At 39.8% G+C, this 26,240-nt stretch overlaps 1 protein-coding gene across 1 annotated transcript in view; it reads right to left on the reverse strand.

Moving 5' to 3' along the window:
- Positions 1 to 26,240, reverse strand: part of A1CF (APOBEC1 complementation factor) — a 73,171-nt gene that overhangs the window by 23,207 nt on the left and 23,724 nt on the right. The window contains exons 2-5 of the mRNA XM_032430335.1: positions 24,993 to 25,136; positions 9,658 to 9,792; positions 7,740 to 7,870; positions 1,928 to 2,166 (exon numbers count right to left, since the gene is read on the reverse strand). Coding sequence (XP_032286226.1) covers positions 1,928 to 2,166; positions 7,740 to 7,870; positions 9,658 to 9,792; positions 24,993 to 25,091 — 604 coding nt within the window. The 5' untranslated portion in view covers positions 25,092 to 25,136. The remainder of the gene's footprint in view (positions 1 to 1,927; positions 2,167 to 7,739; positions 7,871 to 9,657; positions 9,793 to 24,992; positions 25,137 to 26,240) is intronic.

A 26,240-nucleotide genomic window follows, 5' to 3' on the forward strand; every position in this document is an offset into this window, starting at 1 on the left:
AACACAGGGGAGTTGATCCTGCTAGAAAGAAGGGTTTTGTTGGGAAATGGAAGGTAAGAAGTATGTCTGGAAAGGACTGGAGCCTTGAACAATAGGCTCAGTTTTTTCTTGGTCTCCTCGGCAGCAAGCAGTGGGTGATTATTGTTGAACCGATGAGTGAGCAGCACCATTCAGCCCACCGACACGTAGAGATCAAATTCCTACTATTTGCCAGAATTGTCAAAAGGATGACATGATATATGGGGAAATGCTAATCTTGTGGGGATGTTCAGGATGGAAGAGGCAGAGAGTGGGGTACATCCAAAAGAGAGCAGAGCTGGGAGAATAATCTGGAGTTTTTGAAAACAGTCTCTGTTTGGGAATATATGTTTTTAGACTCCAACGATGGTCTGAGATCAGGATGGATACAAGGGACTTTTCATGGAAGAACTGTTGAAGAGGATACCAAAGATTAAGTTCAGGTCACCGAGGGGCTAAGGACACCTCAGGAGGAGTGTCAGGGGATTCTCTGCACCTGTGTGGCCCAGGATCTAACCATCGGGTGGTGACAGAGTAGTGAAAGGAAGTATGAAAAATACCCATCTCTCTAATGGATTTGGCAACTTTGGGGGCTATCTCCTATCTTTTCACTTCAGCTGCCTTCATGAAAATATATATATATTTTAATTCATTTGAGACAGAGAGGTAGAGCATGAGCAGGGGGAGAGGCAGAGGGAGAGAGAGAAGCAGACTCCCCGCTGAGCCGGGAGCCTGACGTGGGGCTCGATCCCAGGACCTAGAGATCATGACCTGAGCCGAAGGCAGACGCTTAACCATCTGAGCCACCCAGGCGCCCCTGCCTTCATGAAAATATTAATAAAAAATCCTCCCTGAGGCACCTGGGTGGCTCAGTTGGTTGAGCTTCCAACCGACTCTTGATTTCGGCTCAGGTCATGATCTCAGGGTAGTGAGATTGAGCCCCATGTTGGGCTCTGTGCTCAGCATAGAGTCTGCTTAAGATTCTCTCTTGCTTACAAGTGTCACTGCCATCTGTCATCATATGATGCTATTACAATATCATTGACTATATCCCTATGCTGTACCTTTCATCCCCTGACTTACTCATTCATGGTTTGTTTTTAAGGGACAATATTAAATTTAGGTGGTGGTTGTTTGTCTTTAATTCTGGTGGCTCTCCGTGGTGTTCAAGAGAAGAGTGGATTCCAATGTCTCCACTCTGTCATTCTTGAAATCCTCTTACCATTTTAATATTGATTCATCTTAATAACTTACTTTGTGTAAGTTTTAGTGAATATTTGAGAATGAGCAGAGGATTTTCAATAATTTCCCTAAAGCTGATCAGGGTCTTGGTGTAGAGTCCTTTAAATTCAGGAATTGATGGTTGTTGCCCAAAGGGGACCCACCCCGTGGTGGTAGGACCTAACAGGTGCCTTTCTGTGGAGCGCTTTTATTTCTATTCTCCCCAAATTAGAAAATATTAGACACTGGGGAGTCCTAATACAAGTTCATGTCACTTAGCTGTCATTGGGATAATGTGTCACTCCCAGGTTTATTCGACATCGTAATGGACAATCTACTCCATTCCTAGTAAGCCTGCTAACAACCTCTGTATATGAAAACAGCAGATACATTCACTTTTGAGAAGATTCTTCACTGTAACACTTCATCACGGGGTTAGCGCACGTTCGTTAGCCTCCGTGCATACGTTTCAGAACTAGTCGGTGAAAACTTCAAGGACCTGCATCTACTGTGACATAGATAAGGAGGGGGAGGGGTTTAAAGTACCACGTAAGCAAAGCTCCAGAGCAAACACACAACACCCAGCTTCTGCCTCCTTCGCTAAGGTGTACAGCGGCCTGGGGCAGGCAGGCAGCAGCGGGGGGGTGGGGTGGGGGGGGTGGTCTCCTCTTTGAGGAGGGGTGCCAACCTGGCAGCAACTTCCTTCGGGCCATGGCAGCCGTCCGATGACTCTCGTACTCCACGAAGGCAAAGCCCCGGTTTCTGGTTTTATCTGCAGCGCTCGGGTAGACAATGACGTCGACAACTCCTTCGGTGACCTTTTTCATCTCTGCTAGGATTTCTTCTCTCTTCTTGGTCTTTGGGATTCCCCCCACAAACAGTCGGCAGTTGTCCACACTGGCGCACACCCCTAAGAGACGCCCATTTCTGCAAAAAAAAAAAAAAAGCATTCTTTCTGCTCAGCAAGAATCCTTGTGTGATTGAGGCTTAAGATGGAAGTTGTAAAATGTTTGACCCTGGACCTGATACGGTCTGTGGATGTGGGATGTTTGGTCTTTTCCTGTTGTTTCCTCACTGCCCAGGATAATCCCTGACCCCGAGGCCTGTGCACCTTGCCCCCGTTACTCACGTAGGCTACCTGGCCCCAGACAGTTGTGAGCTCCCTTTCCTTCCCAGCCAAATAGGGAAGCGACTCTAACATGACGGCCCTTAGAAATTGTCCCTAATGCTGAACAGGCTTTCACGTGTTCTTTTACTTGGCCTACACGAGGAAGATGGGCAGAGCAGGTGCTGTTTCCATTTTATAGATGAAGAACTTGAGACCCCGAGAAATTGAATGACTTGCTTAAGCTTTTGTAGATTTTAAGGGATGCAGTTGGCCTCCAGACTCTCCGTTTCTTCCTGATTCTGCTGCGCAGTGTTGCTCATGAGCACGTTCATGTCTACTTTCACTTCACTGCAGAGTGCAGGTCAAGCTTTTCTGGGGGACACTTGGGAGAATGTATCAAAAATCTTTCGTATTTAATTTTGGGGGCAAATAGTGCCCCTTCTGGGAAAGTGTCTTTAAGAAAGAGATGAACCAACATTTTGGTATCAGGATATTCACTGGTGTTATTTAAGTAGTTCCCCAGATTGGATATAACCAAAATATCCCACCATCCAGGACCAGTTTTATGCATCTTGGCTGAGATGCATAATGACTCTGGGGCTGGATCTTTCCTCCTTGTGCACTGCAGTATCTTGGTCACCCCGGGTTCTTGTGCACTAAATGCTAATAGTCACCCGTCAGGTCATCTAAAAATGCCTCTTCATCTTTCTAAATGTCCCCTGGGGTGCACACTACTGCTTCTGGCTGAGAACCACTGATACTCAAAAGCTGGGCATTTATACCATAGAATGCTCGATAGTCATTTCAACGTGGTAATGCAGAAGAATATTTATTGGTTAAAAAACCAGCTCACCCTATGCTACTGGCTTAAAAAACAAAGACTTCAAGATAAGTATATGAGAAGACCATTTTGATGAGCACCATACTGAAAATCTAGGAAGATACTAAAAAGTAAAAAGCCAACATGGTGATTATCTTGGGGCAATGGGATTGTGGAGGAATGGTTTGAATTTTAATTGCCCCCCCTTTTTTTGCTGTTTGTTGTGTGACTTTCATAATAACACAAAGTTATTAAAGTTCTTAAAATGGGTAAAGTTCCTTTCACGGAAACTCCCTGCATGTCGTGAAGAGAGGCGCTCAGCCCGGTGAGTGGGAGGTTGCTCTGGTTTCTCGGAAGTAGCGGTGCTCAGTGGGGTGGCAGGTATGCTCACCAGGATCGGCCCCTGTCCTACCTGTCCTCCGTGCTTTGCGGAAGAACTGAGGACCTCCTAGCAGAGTTGCGACAGGTCCGTTACAGTCTGGTGAACGTCGCCCAAGGAATGTGCTTTTCCTTGCGGGTAGGGAAGGGTGGATAAAGTCATCTTTCAGGGGTTTTGTCTTTGTTGTTGTTGTTTTCTTAAAAAACCTCTCTATTCCAAAATATTTCTTTAGAAATTCTATTATTTTTGAAGGAGGGCCAGTCAGGTATCGGTTACCAGCAGGTGGAGCCTGGAGTCTCCGCGTCCTATTTTTAAATCTGTGTGGTTAAGTCAGGCACTTTCCCAGAACTGTTTGGGGACGAAAAGCCATCTCTCACACGCTGAGGGCATGGCTTTAATGTCTCCAGAAGCCAGGCATTTAGACAAATCTCAGTGAATATTTGATGATGAGGAGGATAGTAGGACAATGATGGGTCTTTTCCGGATAAGAACCTTATCTATCCCCCGAGAAATAGTGGCTAAAAGCAAATCGAAGATTATCCTGTTCTCTGCAGGCAAGGTTCTCTGTTCTGGCAGGACTGATCTAGGATGGAGTGGAAGTAGGGGACGTTGGCTCTGGGATATCTATTCTGCTACTATTTCATATTCTATTTATCCTACACCTTGATTTTTAAAGTACCTCTGTGCCTCCCCTTTGTTTCTGGCATCCAACCTGAACTTTGACTGGAATGTGGCCACCAGCCTGCTCTTTCCAAATGCTTTGTAATATTTCTCCTTCCCCTCTTCCTGCTCCTCCTTCCCACCCTCCTCCCCCTCCTCCACCGTAATCCTCAGCAAACACTCACAGACTACGTGAGCTTTGCCTGCATTATCTATTTATTTTTCATAATACCCCCATGAGGTAAGTATCTCTTTCCCTCTTTTATAGATGAAGACACTGAAATTCACAGAGATGTATCAGTGTTACATATGAGTGACTGGAATGGATTGGTTGTGCTCATTTTTCACACCCTATTTGTTCTCAGAAAACGTGGACAGGCCCCAGTGTGTAACAAAGTGTTGAGTACATACAGCAAACCGTGCTGATTCCCTGTGTGGCCAAGTCTCCATCCATCTCAAACTAAAAGCCATTTTGAGAATAACCCTCACTTTCCAGATGTCTAGGCTCCACGAAGGACCAAGGAATGGGGACTCTTCTGATCCCTGAAATCTTGTACCTGTCCTATTAAAAAGCTATATTAAAATAGAGCTTTCTGGAGCCCTTTCCAAAAACAGTTCAGTGTACATCATCTCCTATGACAGATGCTGAGAAGGTGTGAGTAATTAGGTGCTGACGGTCCCAGCATTTGTCTGAAGAAACCTGTTCTCTGGTCGCCTGGTTCCCACACCAGACAACCCTCCACATACCAGACAGAGTTCTTTTTGATTCGTGGAGGCCTGTGTGGGAGGGGAACTTTCTTTATACTCTCCTCCAAAACTCTGTTCCTGGATCCGACCTTGGGACTGAGTGGCTAGGCTACTACGGTTGCCAGTCGAGTCCATCTTTTTGCGGCTAAGGGGTTTAAGAAAAATGACCTAGTAATTGATTGACTTACAGAATTCTCAGGATAATGCAGGACTTATTTGGGGCCTGTAGGAAGTGAGAGACAGTAAATGGTAGGAAATCTCTCTGTATTCACATTAAGATGAGATTAATTTTAAGATGCGGAAAGGACCTATATGAAAATTATATCTTAGAATTGCTGAATGTGCTAATATGTAAGAGTTCTATCATTTATTGACCTATTACCATGTTCCAAACACTGGGATAAGCATTTAAAAGTCTGTAGGATCCCCACTTTAGGATGAGCACATTGAGGCTTGGAGAGGTGAAGCCACTTGCTGGCACTCAGGTGAAGCCTGTCTGACCCCAAACCTGTTGCTTTTCAACTGCGTCACTGATCTTTCTTCCAGGTGCCCCATGGCTTCCTTTAAGAGATGATTTAGGACAGTTCCGTCTCTAGGTGAAGGTTTTAGAACTCAGGCAATTTCACGACGTTAGCCCTGTTTCTAGTTGATTAAAAACCAGCTATTGATTGCACCAGGTCAATTATGCCCTGGAATCCTCCACCAGTCCCATGATTTGCAATATTACCTATGTTTGGCTGGCTCTGAGGCCTCTCTCCTAGCTCCAATATCATACAGACAATCACCACTTCAACAGCTCCCCTGGGGCTGTCTAATGTGACTCTCACATGTAAATTCCCCAAACTAAGCTCTTCGAGTTTCCGGCTATTCTCCAGGTCTTCCCATCTCAATGACCCTATCTCATCCACACATACTGGGACCAACATCCTAGCTTTCCTCCCTGAATTCTAATATCGCTCTCACTCTAAATCCGTTATTTAGCCAGTCTTGTCTGTTCAACCCCCAGAACGTACCCCAGGTCCGACCCCTCTGGCCACCTGTACCACCAGGCCCTGCGCACCTGCCGTCATCCCTTGTCTAGACCTAGACTACTCTCAGCTGTAGCTTTCCCTTTGGCTGCCCTCTTTCCCTGCTACAGTCCATTCTTCACCCAACAGCCAGAGTTATGTTTTTAAAAGCATGAATCTAATGAAATGTCTTCTCCTTTTTATTAGAATAAAAGGCAAATTTTGAATCATGGAGTGTAAGTCTCTCAGAGTACATTGCCTTCAGCTCTCCTCTCTGTTTCTACTTCATTGGCTTTGTTCTCTAACACCTCGAGCTTGTTCTCATTTGGGGAACTTTGCACGTGCTGTTCTTATTCTCTGGAATAATCTTCCCCCAGATATGGCTGTCATGGCTGACTCTTTCAGGTCTCAGGTAAAACTGTACTTTCCTGGAGAGTATTTTCTTAAATACACCAAGTTAGAGTAGCCCCCTCCTTAGAGGTGGTTTGATTTTTTTCATACCTAAATTTTTTTTGAGTGTGGTTGACACACAATGTGACATTACTTTCACAGTGATTTGACTTCTCTGTATATTACGCTCTACTCACCATCGTACGACACTATTACAATACCATTGACTACATTCCCTGTGCTGTGCCTTTCATCCCCATTACTGACTCATTCCATAACTGAAAGCCTGTTTCTCCCACTCCCCTTCACCCATTTTGCCCCTCCCCCCACCCACTTCCCTCTGGCAACCATCAGGTTGTTCCCTGTATTTATAGGTCTGGTTCTGCTTTTTGTTTGTTTTATTTGCTTTTTTAGAGTCCTCATATGGATTTTCATCTTAAAAATCTTCTATACCCATTTGTTTGAGGATGGGAAAAGGCATCTTGATATTTCCAATATTTTGAACAGTGCCCATCAACATATTCATGAAACAGATGAATTAATGATTTTTGTTTCTTTGAGCATTTCACAAAACTTAGTTTGACACCTTATGTAGTGTTGACATTAAATACATATTTTATCAAATTGATTTTCACCAAAGAAAAGAAACCTTTTTTATTTCTGATTTGCCTGTCTTTTGCATATACTATATTAGATAAGTTTGATGGAAGAACAGATACAGGGTGCATTGTCTGCTTCACTTTTTTTTTTTTGGATGCAAATTTTTTTTTCTATTTGTTATTTTTTATTGTTATGTTAATCACCATACATTACATCATTAGTTTTTGATGTAGTGTTCCCTGATTCATTGTTTGTGCATAACACCCAGTACTCCATGCAGAATGTGTCCTCTTTAATACCCATCACCAGGCTAACCCATCCTCCCACCCCCCTCCCCTCTAGAACCCTCAGTTTGTTTTTCAGAGTCCATAGTCTCTCATGGTTCATCTCCCCACCCCTCCCCTCTAGAACCCTCAGTTTGTTTTTCAGAGTCCATCGTCTCTCATGGTTCGTCTCCCCCTCTGATTTCCCCCCCTTCATTCTTCCCCTCCTGCTATCTTCTTTTTTTTTTTTTCTTAACATCTATTGCATTATTTGTTTCAGAGGTACAGATCTGTGATTCAACAGTCTTGCACAATTCACAGCTCTCACCATAGCACATACCCTCCCTGATGTCTATCACCCAGCCACCCCATCCCCCCCCCCCCCACCCCCCACTCCAACAACCCTCAGTTTGTTTCCTGAGATTAAGAATTCCTCATATCAGTGAGGTCATATGATACATGTCTTTCTCTGATTGACTTATTTTGCTCGTCTGCTTCACTTTTAATCAGAAGAAGTGGATCTTACCTAATTTCATAGTTGTTAAGTTGCTTGATTGCATCCTTGGCTTCCTGTTTATTTGAGAAAGTTACAAATGCATACCCTCTATTGTTGCCATTAAAATCCATCATCATTCTCATTTCATAAATTTTACCAATCTACAAGTAAAAGAGAGCGAGAATTCACGTTTGTACATTTGTACTTCCAAATGAAAACACACACACTATTTTCTAAAGTCTTATCTCTGCCATATTTGGCATTTGCATCCCATGTGGAATGGTTTGCATATTTTCATGCTGGGTTCAGATCTGTTATCTGACTCACGGCCAAAGTCAAGTTAAATAAAGAAAACGTATACAAGTGCATTTCAGCTTGACTTAACAGAATATGTTTTCGACAGAGCAAATGGCCTTTCATCACACAATTATCTGTGGATTTATCCATTGTCCTTGGAACCTGAGAATGCATTTGTCATCAGAAATACAATTTCACGATAGATTTGTCCTTGCCCTCTACCTTTGCCTCTCAAGTTTCCATAGTTTTATCTTTGCTTGGTCATACTCTACCACTGACCCGGGACACTCTCCACTTGGAACCTTTCTAACTGATTTCTTATCTTTCTCCCACCATGACCTCAAGATACCCAGGGAAGATGTGTTTCAGAGGATGATCTGGGGATTCCTGCTGTTGTTTTGATCTGTAGGCTGAAGGTAGATGTTTGTTTTACACAATCGGCCCAAGGTTGGGAGCTCCACAGTAGGAGGGCACTCTATCCCTCTGACTATAGCTCTTTTGCTTTGCCTATATACTGTTCCTTCCTGCTATCCCAAATGTTTTCCAGCAACCCAGACTCAGTAATTTATTCTTGCTGGCTGCTGTATGACCAGTGGCCCTAATAGATAGGACAGGCATGTGCAGGGAGAAGAGGTGTCATTAAATGTGTGCTTCTTGGTGGTTGATTACCCCTTGGCTCAGCCTCCCCCACCCCACCCACCCCACCTCACCCCACCTCACCCCACCCTACGGTATTCAGTGGTGGACACCTATCTATCCAGAGCTCATTAGGAAAGAGTTCAAGCATGTTTCATCTGTTTCAGGTGTTTCCTGGGGCTCATTTTCAAGTTCAGTATATAAAATTCTTACAGAATTAAATCCTCATAATTTGTGTACATGCCAAGTGAAATTGTTTGTATAAAATTAGGAGCAGTTCTGAATCAGAGGCTGAGTTATACACATACACACAATTGATTTTGGCATTTAGGGAAAGAAATAGCAAGACTCTAGCTTTTCTAAATTTTCCAGGAATGTGGTTATTGAAGCACCACTTGGTAAAATATTGAAAATTTTAATTTTCTGTTCTCCCTGTAACTCTGGGTTTAGTAACAATATAAGATTTGAAATTAAAACTGAGGAAATGTGTTCCTTAATTATATAATGACTTTGAGAAACCCCATTCTTAATCTTGTTGATGCATTAGGGCAGGCAGATCAAACCTGTAGAAGGAAATTTCATTCTGAATCAATATGTATAGGTATACATTTGAGCCATGACAAACATACACATACTCTTTGAATGTGAAATGGTACACTTTAGAAAACCATATTAAAATGTCAAGTTGGAGCAATATCTTATTTTGGAGAGGTCATTGTAGTAGTATTATAGACTGATGGCTATCTTGCTGCAAACTCAGGGCACCTGGGCAGATCAAGGATCAGAACTTGCAAGTTACCAGCAGCGGTAGTTCAAGCCATCAGGAATAGGAAGAGCTACATCAAGGCCGTGACAATAAGGGGACAGCCACTAACAGGAAGGTTTTGAGTTTGTCCATGTTGAAGAATGGCAATTGGAAGAGAAGCCATCACTGACCAAGAAGAATGAGCACTAAACAAAGTGTGTAGTATTTTTAACCCTGAAAGCTAAGAAAAGATATTAAATTTGGACTCACTTTTTCACATAATGGTATAAGTTCATCCTCAAAAAGGTCTCGGGGAAGTTTTCCAATAAAAATTTCACAGCCTCTTTCTGGGGGTGCAGCATCCCAGCCCGGTGGAGGGCCGCCGTATTTTCTTTGTCCATTTTCCTGCAAATCCCGGGTGGATTGTATGAGGCAGAGAAGAAAACAATAAAACCTTTAGTTTGAGTTCCTCAGTTATTTTCAAAATCATAAAAGGAACCTATTTATCATTGACAAGTAATAGTGACCTGGTCAGAGGATAAAGTCAAGGTCTCCTTTATGTGGATTTGAATACCATGCTTTGTGCTTCAGCAACTTGCTTGTGATAAGTGCTGTGAAAACATGTGACATGCTGGACAAATTAATCATGATTATTGTCAATCAAACTCACCAATGCCTGATCATCACAGGATCTGACTGTACTTTGAATCCAGGGCTCTGCTGTAACATGGAGTCTCTATGGTGTGGCAGCAAGGGGGCCGGAGTGGGGCTCGCCCAGCTCCATGACTCGATAGCTATGGGGCTTTGGGCAAATGACTTAGCTTCTTAGAGCCTCAGTATTATCACATATGAAGTGGGGATAATATTGGCTTTTTGATTAAAGGAGATAATACATCAAATACGCATGGCACTGTTCTAGGCATGTGATAATATAGTCAACAGTTACTAATTCTTTTCTTGCCTCCTTGGATTTGGGCTGCCTCATGTGCCCAGCAAGGCCATGTAAGCCCCTAAATAGAAACATTATAAAGATTAGCATTTGAAGAAGTGGACTGGCTAATACTGGGGTAGCTAGTGGGGGACTTAAATCTGTCTTCAAAGCCAACAAGATGGTGAGAGGGGTTTACTGATATTTGATCTCTTTGTGGGGAGCAATACTATTCTCAGTCCAAATAGAATATCAACCCTTGGTAAAACCAACCAGCCCTTGGTAAAAACCCTTGGCATTTTATGGGGAGGAGTAGTTCTGGTTCTTCTCTTTATTAGATATTAGATATTAAAGACACCGGTGCTATCTTTATTTTTTCTAGAGGTTAAAGACCTGAAAGCAACTTGAGGGGCACTGAGTCGAGTATGGGTCTGATCCATTGCTGCTGATCTGCAATAGCATATTTTCTGGGGAAGGGTACACTTACTTCCCACTTAGGTGTAGTCAGAGCTCTTGGTCATTAGACTTTACTGTGATTTTTGAAGAAAAGTGAATATAAGGGACCAAATATCAGCATTCATTGCTAATTTCTACAAGTAATACTTTAAGAAGTTTTATACTACAAAATGATACATGTTGTTGGAAAAAACTGTAATGCAGAAGGCGAAAAACATAGTAATGTATAAGATTAAGAGAAACATCTCCCAGTGCATCACTCTGCCCATATATTGAAGTAGTTCCTGTTAAATTTGTTTGTTTTTCCAAATATTTTTCTATGTGTGTTCTTAAAAGTCATATGTTAATTGTTTAAAGACATTGTTTTATATGATAGTTTGTTTAAAATCAAACAGAGAACAACTTCCAGTTTCACTGTTAAATCTTTATATAAACCAACTTGGGACTTTCTCAATTCTTTTGTAAGTATTAGCTCAAAGGTTTTTGGATCACAGTGTAAATTTTGTCTCCAGTTGTGATCACTTTTTTATTCCTAGTTTCTATAATATTGCTTTAAATTAAAAAAAAAAGGTATCAGATGGGTGTTCTACCTTGCCTTGATTATTTTTTGCCCCCAACAACCAGGTGTTTATTTATTTTACTAAATATTTAAATATTTGCCTCAAGAGTTCTTGCATTTTTTTCTTCCCCTATATTCTCGCATAATCATCTAGCAGCAGAACTTTTGTAGCACTGAGAAATGAAATGTTTTATATTTCTAGGGAAAAAAATGCCTTAAGAATTCAATGAGCTCTATCTCAATCAAGAATTTTCATAAAAATATGAAGCTGATATTTTCAGAGATATATTAAAAGTTCTGGCTACTTATCTTCTAACAAAAACCCATATGACACTTGCCATGTGCCAGACACTGTCATAAGGCTTCAACAGTGTCCGAGGTTAAGGACTACTGCTGTCTCCTTTTACAGAAAACCCTGAAGCCCAGAGAGATTATGTAATTTGCTGAGGTCACATGGTTGGGAAGAGGCAAAGCCAGGATTTGAACCCAGGCCATTTGGTTTCAGAGACCATCTGCTTAATCCCCACATTTTGCCTTGTTATATGGAAGTCTATAATCATTTATAACAGATCCATGCCTTTACATACTCACTTGTGAAAAAAATTATCATGCCCTTAAATTGCAAACACTCTGCTGCATTTAAAATCCTTTCCAATTTCCAATCATTTTATTACACAAATTTTGGAAGGACATATCTGATGTCTATTGCTTATAAGGAGACATATTTCAATTGCCAAACTAAAATCCACCTGCTTGGTCTGACGCTCACCATTTGGTTGATGATGATCCTTCTGAGACCATTTCGATCTATATTAAATGTCTAGAGGTCTATTCAATGGATTATTGGAATAAACGTAGTATAAACTTGGTAGTAGTTTTATTCTTTAGGTTGAAGAAACCGAACTTTCATCCCATAATACTAAAGTAGCTATTCCAGAATTTCTGATTTGACAGGCTTTGTCTGATAGTTTGAAAATAGGCAACTGACAGATTGACCTTTAAATTTTTCTTTCTTGCTATAATTGCTAAAAATATCACCGAACTATTTTGTGCTCATCACGTGAATAGGAGGATTCATCTGCTTATGAGCCAAAATAATTGGGCAGTAAAGCTTATTAATCGTCTTTCTACGGTTTCTATAAACACTTGACAAAAATTCCCCAAGGGTATTTTTTTGGGATCACAGAGTCTGGATGGTTCAGAGACACCACGAAATTCATGCACGGGGGAGATCTGCTCTACGAACCACCCACTGGGCTTGGAATGCACCAGCGGTGGCCGAATGTGCCAATTTAAGACAGCGCTGGGCGGTAGTCATGGGATTAGAATAGCTGTCCATTACTCAGAAAGGACAGTTGGGAGCTGGATTGCTGGTATTTTTGGCACTGTTGTTATAGTTGAGGAGTTTAAAATAGATAAAGCCCAGTTATAATGGCTCTTTCCCCTCCTGGCTGATGTCCTTCTCGTGGGATGCATTCCCCCAGTAGTACAAATGTATTAATAGTTCAGAGAGAAAGAATATAGGTTTTTGTTTTTCATGAGAGAATGTTCATTAAATTCTGGGAACTTCTATTTTTCTAATCGAAGACTTGGAAACCATTTACTCTCGTAGCACATAAATAGAAAACTTCAACTATGTAAATTAAAAATTGAAGACCTAATTCTAACTATAAATCCAGTGGGTGTAATTCACATACTGGATACTGAGCCCACCTAGTAACTCAGTTTATATATCAAGAGTATTTGGAAGTTTCTCTGTCACAGATATTTTAGCCCTTTCATTATGGAACCATAGAGTCTTTAAGAAATGATGTATACCATCTTCTTGATGATGAATAAAACCACCCAAACTTTCATAAATGATTGTAAGCAATAAATCTTAGCTTGAGGTCAAAAGGATTGAGTTCATTTTGGCCATCTGGTATCTGACCTTTTTATACATCCAGGGAATCTGAGCCAAATTGCATTTTCCTACAGGGGTTAAAAAAGGCCAAATACTTGCTATTCCAGCTTCTTTTGCTGCTGGGATAGTCATGGTTATAATAAATTAAAATTGAGTTCTGGTGCAGAAATCATAATGGTGCAGACCTCAATGTTGAACACCTCATGATACATTTTCTTATCATTCCAGATTTGCGATGTGGTTTCCTAAAACCTTCCTAAAAACCTTGAAAACCTCCCTGAAAGCTTACTCTTAAATCTAGTTTTCCAAATCAAAGTTTCCACAAAAAAAACATTCTTTTAATAAACTCCTTTTCTGCATAATCGGCCAGAATGGACTTCTGTTACTTGCACGTAATAGTAACAACAGCAAAAAAACCCCACAACAGTTGACCCTAATTGAGTCAAAATTTGAATCCCAAGCCCACGCTTGTAATAATATTTTTCTTTGGTTTTTGTATTAACCCAATATGCTCATTTTACAAATAAGGAAACTGACACTGGAGATATTATGTGACTTGCTTAAAGTCACACTGATTTAATTTATTGCACGAAACACTAGAATGAAGGTTCTATGATTCTCATTCTGGTGAATTTCATGGCATATATACTGTTCAAAGTCATGATGGCAATTTTTTCAGGCTTATGAGCCTCATAATTCTTCGTGTTGTGCTATGCCTATTTTCAGTTTCACCAAACATGGAGACCAGATGGTTGGTTTTCTCCTCTTAGTGAGCCCATTTATAAACTAGAAGGAGATTAATTAATAAATCCTCATGCAGTCTGGTTTTTTTTTTTTTTTTAAGTTTCCTGAGCAGTAATTTCCATTGCTTGAACGATTCTTTGGAAATCATCTGTAATCCTCTTTGTGGTTCTCTTTGGTCCTTTGTTTTTTCTTGCCAAGGGGAAGAAGTTGTGTATATTCCCTTACTAAACTGCTTTCAGATGTTCTCCTGCCCATTTTCCAACTGGCTGTGTTTATATTTATTTCTGTTTCTGTTAGTGCTGGACAATCCACTCATGCTCGGTGGCATTTGTCACCTTCACAAGCATGGCAGTCACCAGGGCCATGCCCAGGACAATGGTCCCGTGGCCAGACTCTTGGAGACTCTTCTCAACAGCCTATGTCAGTGTATGGAGAACATGTTTCAGGACTGTGTCTTTTGAAGGTTGTGACTTAATACCATATTTCCCCAGTTATTGATTTGTGAGATTGAATAAAGTTCTCTATTAGATATTATTTCTATGCCCACCTATATACCACCTATATATCTCCTATGTCATAGAGTTCAACATGTCATAGAGATCAGCATCCTCTTAGATGTGATTTTTGCCGTTGGTCTGCTTATGACCTTTTTGTCCCCTTAGGCCAACAGACAGTGCTATGGGGAATACTCATTTTGTTAATTCTATATAAAGATAATGATCTGTCTTGTGTATTATTTATTTGCCTTTACATCATAAGATCAGTGACCTCAGGTTGGCTTAATCTCTTTTAGGCTGAGAAATTTTAGAAAGCAGAGTTTATTTAACTTATATACTGTGGAACCTGACAATACCCTTATTAGCTATATTTTTTACAGTGCTTATCAAGCATATCCAATAGGCAGGTCAGGTATTATTTTTCTAATGATAAAGAACAATAATAATTGTGATGTAAAGGCTGAATAAACAGAATGTTAAAATTTATAGAACTGTGAGACTACATCTGGAAACCGAGAGGAAAAGCTAACACATGAACATAACAGGCAAATATAAATTTAGTTTTATCCTCCTATAGCTTGGTGTTTCTCAAAGTATAGGGTGTGAGACATTAGGTAGTTTAGAGGCCATTGGTTTATCTTAATAGTCATGCATTTTATTGTACATTAGAAAACATGTAATTACCGTATAAAACTTGTGGCTTTTCCATTTACATAAGTGAGCAAAATTTACTTTTAAAATTAACTTGAATAGAAATAGTTGATGTAATGAATTCTGAATAGAATTATTGGTGACACGTGTTTATGGCAAAAATCACAATGAAAAATGCACACAGCTTCTGGCTCTTGACAATTCTTTGTTTCACTCTCCATGGAGCCCTTCCATTTGATCTTAAAAAAAAAAAGGTATGATACGGTTCTTCCACGAAAATGACTTTTAGCAAATTAGGAATCATGTTCTTGTTTCACTTTGGAAAGCTGACTACTGAAGCCCTATTGCCTAGCAAAATATTCCTAATATCATCTCAGGTTGTTCACTGTCTTTTAGAGGCAGAACTAATTTGTGTTATCAAAGGATGCATTTAATAATCTGTAATACTTGCCCTTTCCCCTAAAGGATTACGTGTGGCAAACTTTCGGAATTCAGTATCTCAATATTTGAAGTATTCAAAAGCAAACAGGCTTCTAAACATAGCTTGTATTTTGTAAAGCTCTTTATAATACTAGTTTCTGGCCAATTCACGGGACTATTAAATTCAAGGGTATCCTTACAATTCAAAATCAGAAAAACTTTTTGGAGTGTATCTGTTTTTACAAAAGAGGACAAGTGAAATGCCAACTCGCTTCTAAGTCCCTGTGTTCACCTTCTGCAAGGAAGTCCAGCTAATGAGGGACCGCACAGCATCTATTGGAGGGAGACTGGATTCACTGTGCTCACGCTCACTTCTGGCTTCCAGCTCCGCGCATGTCTGTTGACTGCTGCAGTCTGAGGAGCCTCTCCATCCCCACCAAGACATAACTGGGTGAAAGCTTCGGTGATTCCTTTATCCACTGGGGGCTTTTACCTTTCAGAATGTGGGATTTATTCAAGAGGCCCAGCCCACTTTTTATTATAGATACAATTTGCCCTTTCGAATTGAGTAATATTATAGTAGATGAAGATCCGGTTAAATTATAGAAAGCCATCCACATACAGATAAAGACATTTGTCCACGTGCAATGAAGAACATTGGTTTGGGTGATTGCCCTCCTGTCCTGTCCTACCGAGTTCAACATGGGCCAAGAAGAATTCTGCCTAATGCACTTGTGTTTTGGCATGAGGAATTTTATACGGTAATTATTCTCCTTACCAAATCCCCCATGAATTTTAATTTCTGACAAGCTGAGGGATTTGGCAAGACATTTAACCTTTCCTGACTAAATTCTTCGTTTATAAAGGGACAGGGCTGACTGGGTGATGACAAGGGGCTTGTGAGGGTGGGAGGATGCTGGTGAAAGGGAGGCTGCCCTTGACCCCACAGCTGAAGGTGGGAAAATGTTCAGAGACTGTTTTGTGAGTCAAAACGACCCTTAAAGGGAATGTTGTAGGGATTTAAAAAATCATTGTGTCTCCAATTGCGTGTCTGCTTGATACCTATTCTATTACTAAATGACTTTCTTTGCATCAATTTCCTTTCTTAAAGAAACTTTTTTCTATAAGTTTCTTAGAAGTGAATCATTCTTATAAGTGAAGTATCAGGATCCTTTCTCGCAACTGAAGGTGATTATAAAAATAATTGCAAAGTGGGAAATCATGATCACCTTCTAGGTAGGCTTGTTTGCTAAAACCTCTGAGCCCGAGTCCTGTTCTCTGTGTTTAAGAAGGTGTTTAAGGGGAGGTGTTTAAGATGTATCTCCCCCAGCTAACTTTTCTTATCAGAAAGTTTGAGAGAGAATCCAAAGTACAGTTGATCCTTGAACAACACGGATTCGAACTGCACAGGCCCACTTATGTGCTGATTTTTTACAGTAATGTAAATATATTTTCTCTTCCCTATGATTTTCTGAACATCTCTCTAGCTTTATTGTAAGAAGGCAGTATATAATAAAACATACTAAGTATGTGTTAATCAACTGCTTATGTTATCGGTAAGACTTCTGGTCAGCGGTAGGCGAATAGTGATTAAGTTTTGGGGGAGTCAGAAGTTAGCAGGCAGAGCTTTGACTGTGTGTGTGGGGAATAGCACCCCAACTCCCATATTGTTCAAGGGTCAGCTGTAGAATAATTCTTACTCTGAGATTCAAAGTCATTTAATGCTGTGTCAATGTGCCATTCAACATCGTCTCCCCTCTCTACCCTGCACCTCTGAAACAATGTTAAAAAAAAAAACCACAACTACTGACATCCTATGCAAATTCATGATTGTATGGTATTGTGATCTCACTGTTTTTGTCCTTGCCTATGTTAGGTAACTATCTTTGAATCTCCTGATAAAGTTTTGGGTTCTGAAGATGAAGAGTCACTTATTTTTGGTTCCGTATTTTATACTTATTTGGATAATACTACTTATTTGGATCAGTATTAAACAGGTAACAATTGAAGAAATGCTGAAGTTGCCCACAAGCAAAGTCCACAGTCCCAAAGAGCTGTTCATGTTTCCGCATATTTAAGTCATGAAATTCACACCTATTTTTAAATGGAAAACCCCACGTGCTTCTAGTTAAAGGGAAAACACTCTCAGGCATAGTTTGCAAAGATTTTGAACCTTCAGTTGAAGAGCTCATATATAACCAATTCTCTATTAGGCTATTTGAGGAGAAATTCATGGCTGTTTGAAAATAGCTTCGGGAATCCATTTCCATTACTTGGGATCCTGAAGTTCCCATCCGTCACCTGTCAGGCATGCAGGCATACATCTTCCACAAAAAGATTCACAGAGCTGTTCCTTCATTTGGAGGCTTCCACCCCATGCTTTGGCATTTCTGGCTAGTAAAAGCAAAGCCTTCTTAGGAGTTTTAAAGCTGGTCTGTGGGTGGCTGGGGTGATAAGCTTCGGGAAAGACGTGTCTGTGATGATCTACGGGCCCCATCCTGTTCTCAGGCTCAGTCTACCTATTTAAAGAATTAGTATTAACACACTTGGTGAATGACTTAAGTCCTTGGATAGCAGGGACATGAGCAGGTGGTACCAGGCAATGGAAGAGAAAGTAGGACCTGGGAGCTATATTTTACCATGAAGTCGAATTCCTATTTCTGTCCCTAGGATTTTTGTGTGGTGGTTGGAAAAGAATGTCAACGCCACAGTGTTCTTCCATCTGCTTCTCCCTGTGCTCATCTAGATGAAGCCGGTTGTAAACACGGGGATCCTAAGTTGCTTATTTTCTTTGCATTATTCATAAGAAAAAATTGCAACTTAACTACCAAGTAAAATTAAGGAAGGACAAAACCAGAGAGATGAAGGGAGTTACTTTGGGGCACCTTTAGGAGAAGGATGGTGTCCTAATCCCATGTATGTGGCTCTGGCACCATCTTTTCTGCCTTCTGACTTGTACATCTTTGTTGAGGAGATGAGCAAATTAGAATGAAAATATGTGGTTGTACTGAAATCCCACGTTAGAGAACATGCACAGCGAGCAAAGTTTGAAGGGTGGGAATGAAGCTACATTTTATTCCTAGCTTGAGGGAACCGTTCCCAGGAACCCAGCCTCATGGTTGATTAATAGAGGAAGGGAAGGAGGGAGCCCACTTATTTCTCTTCTTTATCTGGTGCAATCTTACTGGATCTTTGGAATTAAGACACACTAATGTCTTTGCTGTTCAAAAGTGCTGTGGCCCCCTCTGCCACGATGCTGTTTTGTCCCTGGCTCCTTGCATGGTTCTTTTTTGGGCTCACCCTCCAAGTTCCAGCTGCAGTGTCCTCTTGCTTGAAGAGGGTCCCCTGTTATGCTCTGTCACACCACCCAGTTTATGATACTCATGGCACTTACCACGATCTGCAATTTTTTGGTTTCTTTACTTGATTATTTTCTGCCTCCCCTTGAGGATAACCTTCATGAAGGCAGAAAACCTGGCCCTCTTTGTGGAGTCAATGAATGAATGAGTGAATAAGGCTCAAGCGGGAGCTGGCTGGGGTGGGTAAGACAAAGAGGGTATGCCCGCTTCTCTTAAGGAAGTTTAAACACTCATTTATGCTGTGGGGAATTTTCTTTAAAAACTGTGGATTCGCTTCTCACACAAAGTACCAGAGTAAGCATTAGAGTTGAGGTCAGCAAACTTTTTCTGGGAAGGGCCAGGTGGTTGATATTTTTGGCTTGTTAAAAGACAACTTCTTAAAAATCTAAAATCTAAAATCACAACAAAAACAGGCGGTAGACAAAGTTGAGTCTCGGCTCATTTGGTTGACCTCTGGCTCATGTCTCTACTGAACTGTAGAATTCTGGGGCTTGTTTTCTGACTGCAAAATTAAAGGGTTGGATGATATCAATATTAAGCAAATTTCAAACATTACAAAGATTTGAAAGACCAGCCTAATGAACCCAGGGACCTATCCTGTACATTTAATAATGGTTGTTATTATAATATTATAAATATTTATAATTATAATATATAATATATATAATATATAAATATAATATAAATAAATATAAATAATATATAATATAAATATTATTAAAGAAAACCTTTAATAATGAGGTTTTCTCCATGAAAATTTCCCAATTTGTTGATGCTGACTGAATGCTGCTTAGAACATTTTTCCACTTCATGAGATTTTTTTTTTTCCCCTTATCATAAAAATAGTCCATACTCATTATAGAAATTTTGGAAGAAAAGAGCATCAAGCAAGAAAAACTTACTCTAATCAGAGATCACATTTTATTATTTTCCAGTATTTTTACTGTGTGTAAAGAATTTCTCAGAATATTATTTGGAAGCTATATATAGCTTTGCACTCTCATTTTTAGGTCAACAACCATGTTTGGATGTCTCTCCATGTCTTTCTTTGAAATCCTAATTCTACATGACTATATAATTGGGAAATGGAAGGGTGACCATATTTTTTTGTGACCAGTAATATTTTATTGGACATTTAGGATAGATCTATTTTTTGACATTATGAATTCCAGGATGATGAACATCCTTATATCTGAATATTTGTCCCCACTCATTAGGTCAGGGTATGGTCCGTTTGATAGCTCCGTACAGAAAGGAGGCACCCACAGCTGTATTGCTCACTCAATGGGTCTTATGTTACCATTTTTAATTTTGGATAAACTCACTTTCATCGCAACTACTTTATATGCATTTTAGGGCAGACGCTACATCTTCTACTTCTGTAATCCCAAGGCCATCCATAACACTGTTCAATAAGAGGGACTAAGGAAACAAAACACAAAAACAAAAAATCCTTTATGCATACTAAAGACAACCACTGGATTAAGAAAGCATTGGGACTGTCATAATTTATAAAAATTTGTGTCCTAATGATTTTTAGAAAATAAATTATCAGGGTAATTGGACAACAGTGCTAATACACACCATATTTTGAATTATTTAAAAATAATATTTAAGTATGGAAAATACATGATAAATATAAGTATTTTAAAATATATGATAAAGTAGCCTACTTTTAAAAATATTTGGACTACTCGAGGGTGATCTTTATTAAACATATTTTTAGTTTTAACTTTACTAGAATTAAAATTGATGTAAACTAATCACACGTTGGGTGGGAAGTTGGCTGAAAATGCTCGTCTATGAAAATGTATTTTTCTGGCATTAAGGAGAAAATTCCAGATGGAAGGATGATCATAGGTCAGAGTTTATGACCCACATCATTAAAGAATTCTTGAAGAAAGGGTCAGCAGGATCTGATTTTTTTTTCTTTGACTCTCAAAAATATACTTGTTTTAGGAAATCTGGCAAGTTCAGTTAATGAAAAAAGGGGAGAAGCACCACACATAATTCCATTGTCTGGAGGCAAAGACTGTTGACAAAGTAACAACATTGCAGCATACTTCCTTCCAAAATATTTCTATGTGGTGTTAACGCAAGTGTGAAGTTGAAATTCAATAAATTTTTATCAATATTTATTGAATGTCTACTAAATGCGGGGTATGGCATTAACTTTCCTTTATTCTCCAAGGTATTTTGATGAAATTTCCAGGTATCAATATCGAAAGATGTACTTTGTGATTTCTTTTTTTTTTACAATAATTCAAAGGCTCACAGGCACAAAGTGTTGCATCAGTTGGGATATAAAAGACTGGCTCACGTTATTAAGTAACCTGCAAAATTCTATTTTTGACAGCTGTATTTGTCCTGCTAGTGATAACAGAGCACAAATTAGTCACCCTCTGGTTTTTGAGTTCTCCTTTTGCAAGTATTCAACGTTCAACCTCGGAGGCTGCAAAGATCCAACAAAAGAAATCCTTCAAAACCTAATTTAGCAAATACCATCAAATTTCAAATGGTCTTTTTATGGGTATGCTCCCAGAATTGTATTAAGCTCTTTCTTTATCTTAATTTTTGGTACAGAGATTTTTTAAAAAGGAAACCCGATGTTGCCCTCTTTTTGAAGGCTGAAGTATGGAGAAGACTGAAGAGTCTCCCCTAAGTCTCAAAGCGCTGAGGCTGTGCCTCCAACATGCTGTTCTCCTTTTCCAGCCAGTTAATCTGGGCTGCTGACCAGTGACTAGATTGTGCAGATCCCAGGATTGCAACATCATGACTAGCAGAGTGGGAGCAGGACCTAGCCAGTATTCTGGAAATTAAGACCAAGAGTGGTTAAGGACATGCTGAAGGTCATACCACTTGTATGTGGCAAGGAGTGTATTAAACCACAGGTCTCCCATTTGAAGTCTTGGGTGACTTCCTATACTTTGCAGCCAAAATCAGGAGGGATTTTCCAATTCATTCAAAATGATTGAACCTAGTCATCTATGTATTTCGACCTTAATTAGAGGCTTTAGATCTGGATAGCTGGGTTTTAGAATTCTAGGTTTTACATTATGGAAGAATTTCTGACCCAATTAGTCGTTCTGCTAACAAATAAATAGTACTACTCCAAAGGGAATCATGTTATAAAGTTTAGGCTCAACGAAATAGTTTTGCATGCCCTGTCATGCTAATCTCTAAAATTGCAGTCATAAAGATAATATTATAACAGCTCTTAGTTCTGTAAATCTTGCCAGAAATTCTGACCAATAGCAGTGGAATTATAGCTTATAAATCATGGGCAAGGTACCTAACCTTCCTGTGCCTTGTTTTTCTTATCTGGAAACTGGAGATGATCATAGTGTTGTTGTAAGGATTAAATGAATGTACTTATACAAAGCAGCTAGAATGGAAGTGCCCACTAAATGTTTACTATTATTTAGTTGCTATTAACTTGAGGTTTCATTATTGACATTTTCTGCATGTAATTGAATATATAAGTTCAAAGTAATATGCTGATCGGCCGTATATTTTTAGTTATTTTATTGGGAAAGAGTTTTAATTATAAAAGTAAAGTAGCCCTATTGATTTCTCTTCCTTTATACTGCAAATGTTCTTAAATCCTAGCATTAGGTTTGTAAAATTATCCCCATCACTATTTGAGTCTTTGAAAAATATACTATCTGTAAACTTTTTACATAGCTGTAATAATATGTTACAATTTTCTGTCCTGCAGAATTTTTTAAAATGATTACTTAATGATCGAATGCTATTTAATTTGCAACAGGATTTTAAGATGGATGGAACTCTTTTTGGCCTCTGGCTTGGATATGAAATCAAGTCACTGGACCACCAAGCAGGATGAGGAGGTAGCAAGAAGCTGCTATAATTGTTTTACATTCTTGACAGAACACCTCCTTCCTGCTCCCCATCCCTGAGTTTAGGAAAGCAGTAAGGGAGTCTGAGAGGGGGTTTTGGAGTCCATTCAGAGATATTTGGAGACCACTGCTGGTGAGTTGTGGATTCTAATCTCCCCCAAGTGAAAGGAATTGTGAGGTGCATCTCAATTTACCTGAGGCAGGGGAGATAAGGAAACCACTCAGAGAGCCTGATATGCATCCTCTGTGTTTGGGAACACACTAGGCTGGTGGGTCTAACTCATTCCTGAAATACCTAATGGTGAGAGCAGTGGGTTCTCCTGCTTTGATGTTGGTGAGAAGGAGAGGTGGTTGCTTTGTGGCAGCCGTCCCTCCAGGTTTTACTGGTCAGAGAATGTGTGAGTACTTTTGGGGGACTAGAGTTTGGCCACATGGAGGAATCAGGGGTTATCTTCCCTCTTCCCCAAGAGGGCTGCTTAGAGTGTCCAAAAGAGCTCTGCAGAAGGAGTCGGAGGCCCAGGAGAGTGGTGCTAGAGGAGAGTGAAGCCAGGTGAGAGATGCCTAACAATGGAATTAAGGACGTCTCTGATGATCCTGCCTACCTGCTGAGCCCAGAGAGCCCAGTGCTGACATACTGGGTCAAGCACACTCTGCCCCCTCTCCTTTGCTTTGATCCCTTCCTTCTGCCTCAGCTCTGAGTCAGAACACATAGTTAGCAGGCTGGCATGGGAAATTATGCTTCTGAAAGCATAAAAGAACATAGAAATCACCATCTAACTGACATACTTGGGAAAGGAAATAGCTGTAACTTTGAAGTTTTTATTACAGTGCACTAGACATGTTATTATTTAGTGGAAGATTTTTTTTATTACCTAAAAGTTACCAAAAAAGCCATCAGACTGCCCTGAATTTCATTTGGGGGGAAAGGAAGAACTAGTGTTTTGAAAAATTGAATAATTTACATTGTTTTGTGGTTAATTCTCATAAAGTTCTGCTTGTTGAATGTAATGATTTGATATTCATAGTTTACTTAATAATTTTCTTTTATACACTTAGGTTTGTGATATTGAGGTATTAAAAATAATGCCATGCTAGACAGGTTTATATGTATTCCTATCATTATATTTTGGACCATTAGAGATTTATTTCCAGAAGGCAAACATCCTTATGTATAAATATTAATAAATTGCTTTTCAAAAGGGTTTAAGTGCTTTCTACTACCACTGTTTGCATGAGTGTTTCAGATACAAAGAAGGTTAAAAGAAAAAAAGTTTAAGTATTTTTGGTAACATTTCTAACATAACTAAATGTAGTACCCTTTGTAACAATCTGACAAAGGAATACGTAATAAAAGGATGCTGTATGTTTTATTATCCAAATGAAATTTGTATTTGTAATAGCATATGGGTTTGGTTAAGTTTGAAAAGTATGTGGGTGAAAGACTACAGCTGGGAATTAAAATACTTTGTCTTACTGTAAAAAGGGCAACATTATTTCTTCAAGTAAGATCATTAATATGCCTAGTACTAGCTTTCTTTTCTATGTGTCCTAACCTCTCTAAAGGAGGCTTTCATAGAAACAGCAATAATATATAGATAAATCTTAACCAACATCTATGAATAGTCAGTTTTAGGACTTTTTCTTTTTCCTTTTTAAAAGTGCTGAACATGGAGAGAAATTATTACAGATCCTAAACTTGGCTGGGTAGGTATTATGAGAAAACATCATGGAATAGCTATGGTGACCAAAGGGTCAGTCCTGGGATCCCACATCCAGAAGTCTTCCTGCATCTGAAGTAGAAAATCTCTCTGGAAACTAAGGCTAGTTCAGGGAGAGTTTGTTCTCTGCTGATTCTTGAAACACTAGCATGGTTCTACTTCATAGAAAGCTTTGGGTAGTAAATTCCAATTGCCTTTTCATGTACCAAAGTGGTTTTTTTAAAGCTACGATAGTCTCTATGACCGTGAACAAGGATTCTGCTTTCAAATGACCAGTAAGGTGAAGCTGATAACCCCAGGTAGAAAGAACATCCTCTGCAGGGTCACCTACAACACTGAAATGATGTGACTTCTCCCCCATCCCCGTTCCCCCTCCCCCGCCCCGGGGAAGAACATTCATCAAGAGTTACACAGCTGACCTTTCACATTTTGCATCTTAGGACCACGAATATTCCCACCATTCAGTGAATTCAGTGCTGGATCTCAGCAGATGTCACAAGAAGTTCCTACCTGGACCAAGCTATATCCTGTGCGCTGGACCAGTGCTCGGAGAGCTGCTTCCTTCTGGGTGCCGCTCAATCCATCCCCGGATTTGTGATTTGATTCCATTGAGAGTGATTATCAGCAAAAAATCAGGTTAATTAGGGTTGCTCACTGAAACCAAATTTAAGATAAATTAAGTAAATTACTGTTGCCAAACTTGTCCTTCTCATGAAGGGCATCTTTAGGAAACATTCTCTATAAATAAGTCATTAAGGTTAGAGCAACGAACAGCCACACACAAACACGGCTGGTGAAATGTCCTCATTAAAAAAGAGTTTTTTTGAAAAAGGTTCCATTTTAGTTGGAATTTAGAAGTCACAAATGAATAATACCCCTTCTCCAATTAGAACACAGATCAGTAAATCTCAATCCAATTATTTTAGAATGTCACCAAATGCTCAAAACAAATTAGCTCATGTCAATTAAAAATATGCAGAATGGTCCTTGCAGATGTGGGAAGAGAACGTGGTTCCAAACCAACTAGGATAAAGTATTAAAATCCTGAGAGATTGAGTTTTATCTACTCAATGTGTTACCTAAAATACTTATCTACTTAATCTCCAAAGAGAAATTTCTAGAGTAGGGTGTGCTTGTGTCAGCTATATAGGAGTCATCATGCAAACTAGTCTGTGTAATAAAGGTGTCATATGGGTTTTAACAAAACAAGAACAATAGATTTTTTTTTAAAGTGCCTACTAACACCTGGATCATCTATCACTTAGACCACTCAGGAGAGGACAGGAAGGCCTTTGCAAAAAAATGTAAGAAATTCTAAAAGTTTACACATCTCCATGCTTATGTAGATATGAAGATGCAGTTTCAGCATTTTATCATCTGTGCTTTTTATTTGGGGACATAATTTGAACCCCATTGCAAATGTGATAATTGCTCCTAGTTAGAGGTTCACAGGGCAAGGGTGTGGTCGTCCTGAATGGTCCAGGCCGCGGTGGCATGGGGGCTCGGCAAGCTCCCATGCACAGAGGGGCTTACACTGACCTGCTTGTTTAGTGTCAGGGCTCAGGAAGGTTCTGTGCTGGGCTTTCACCCTGCCCACTGTGCTCTGCCAACCAAGACTGAAGAAGGGTGTTACACAGTGATTTGAATCACATGCAGATTGAATGCTTTCAACATAGACCCTTTTAAGACTTTTCTGTGCTATGCATGGAGCTTTCCTACACTACTTTTGGTGGTCATTTAAAGATTCAGATGAATGGG

This window comes from Phoca vitulina, unplaced genomic scaffold (genome assembly GCF_004348235.1).
Source record: "Phoca vitulina isolate PV1807 unplaced genomic scaffold, GSC_HSeal_1.0 scaffold43, whole genome shotgun sequence".
Taxonomy (NCBI): Eukaryota; Metazoa; Chordata; class Mammalia; order Carnivora; family Phocidae; genus Phoca; species Phoca vitulina.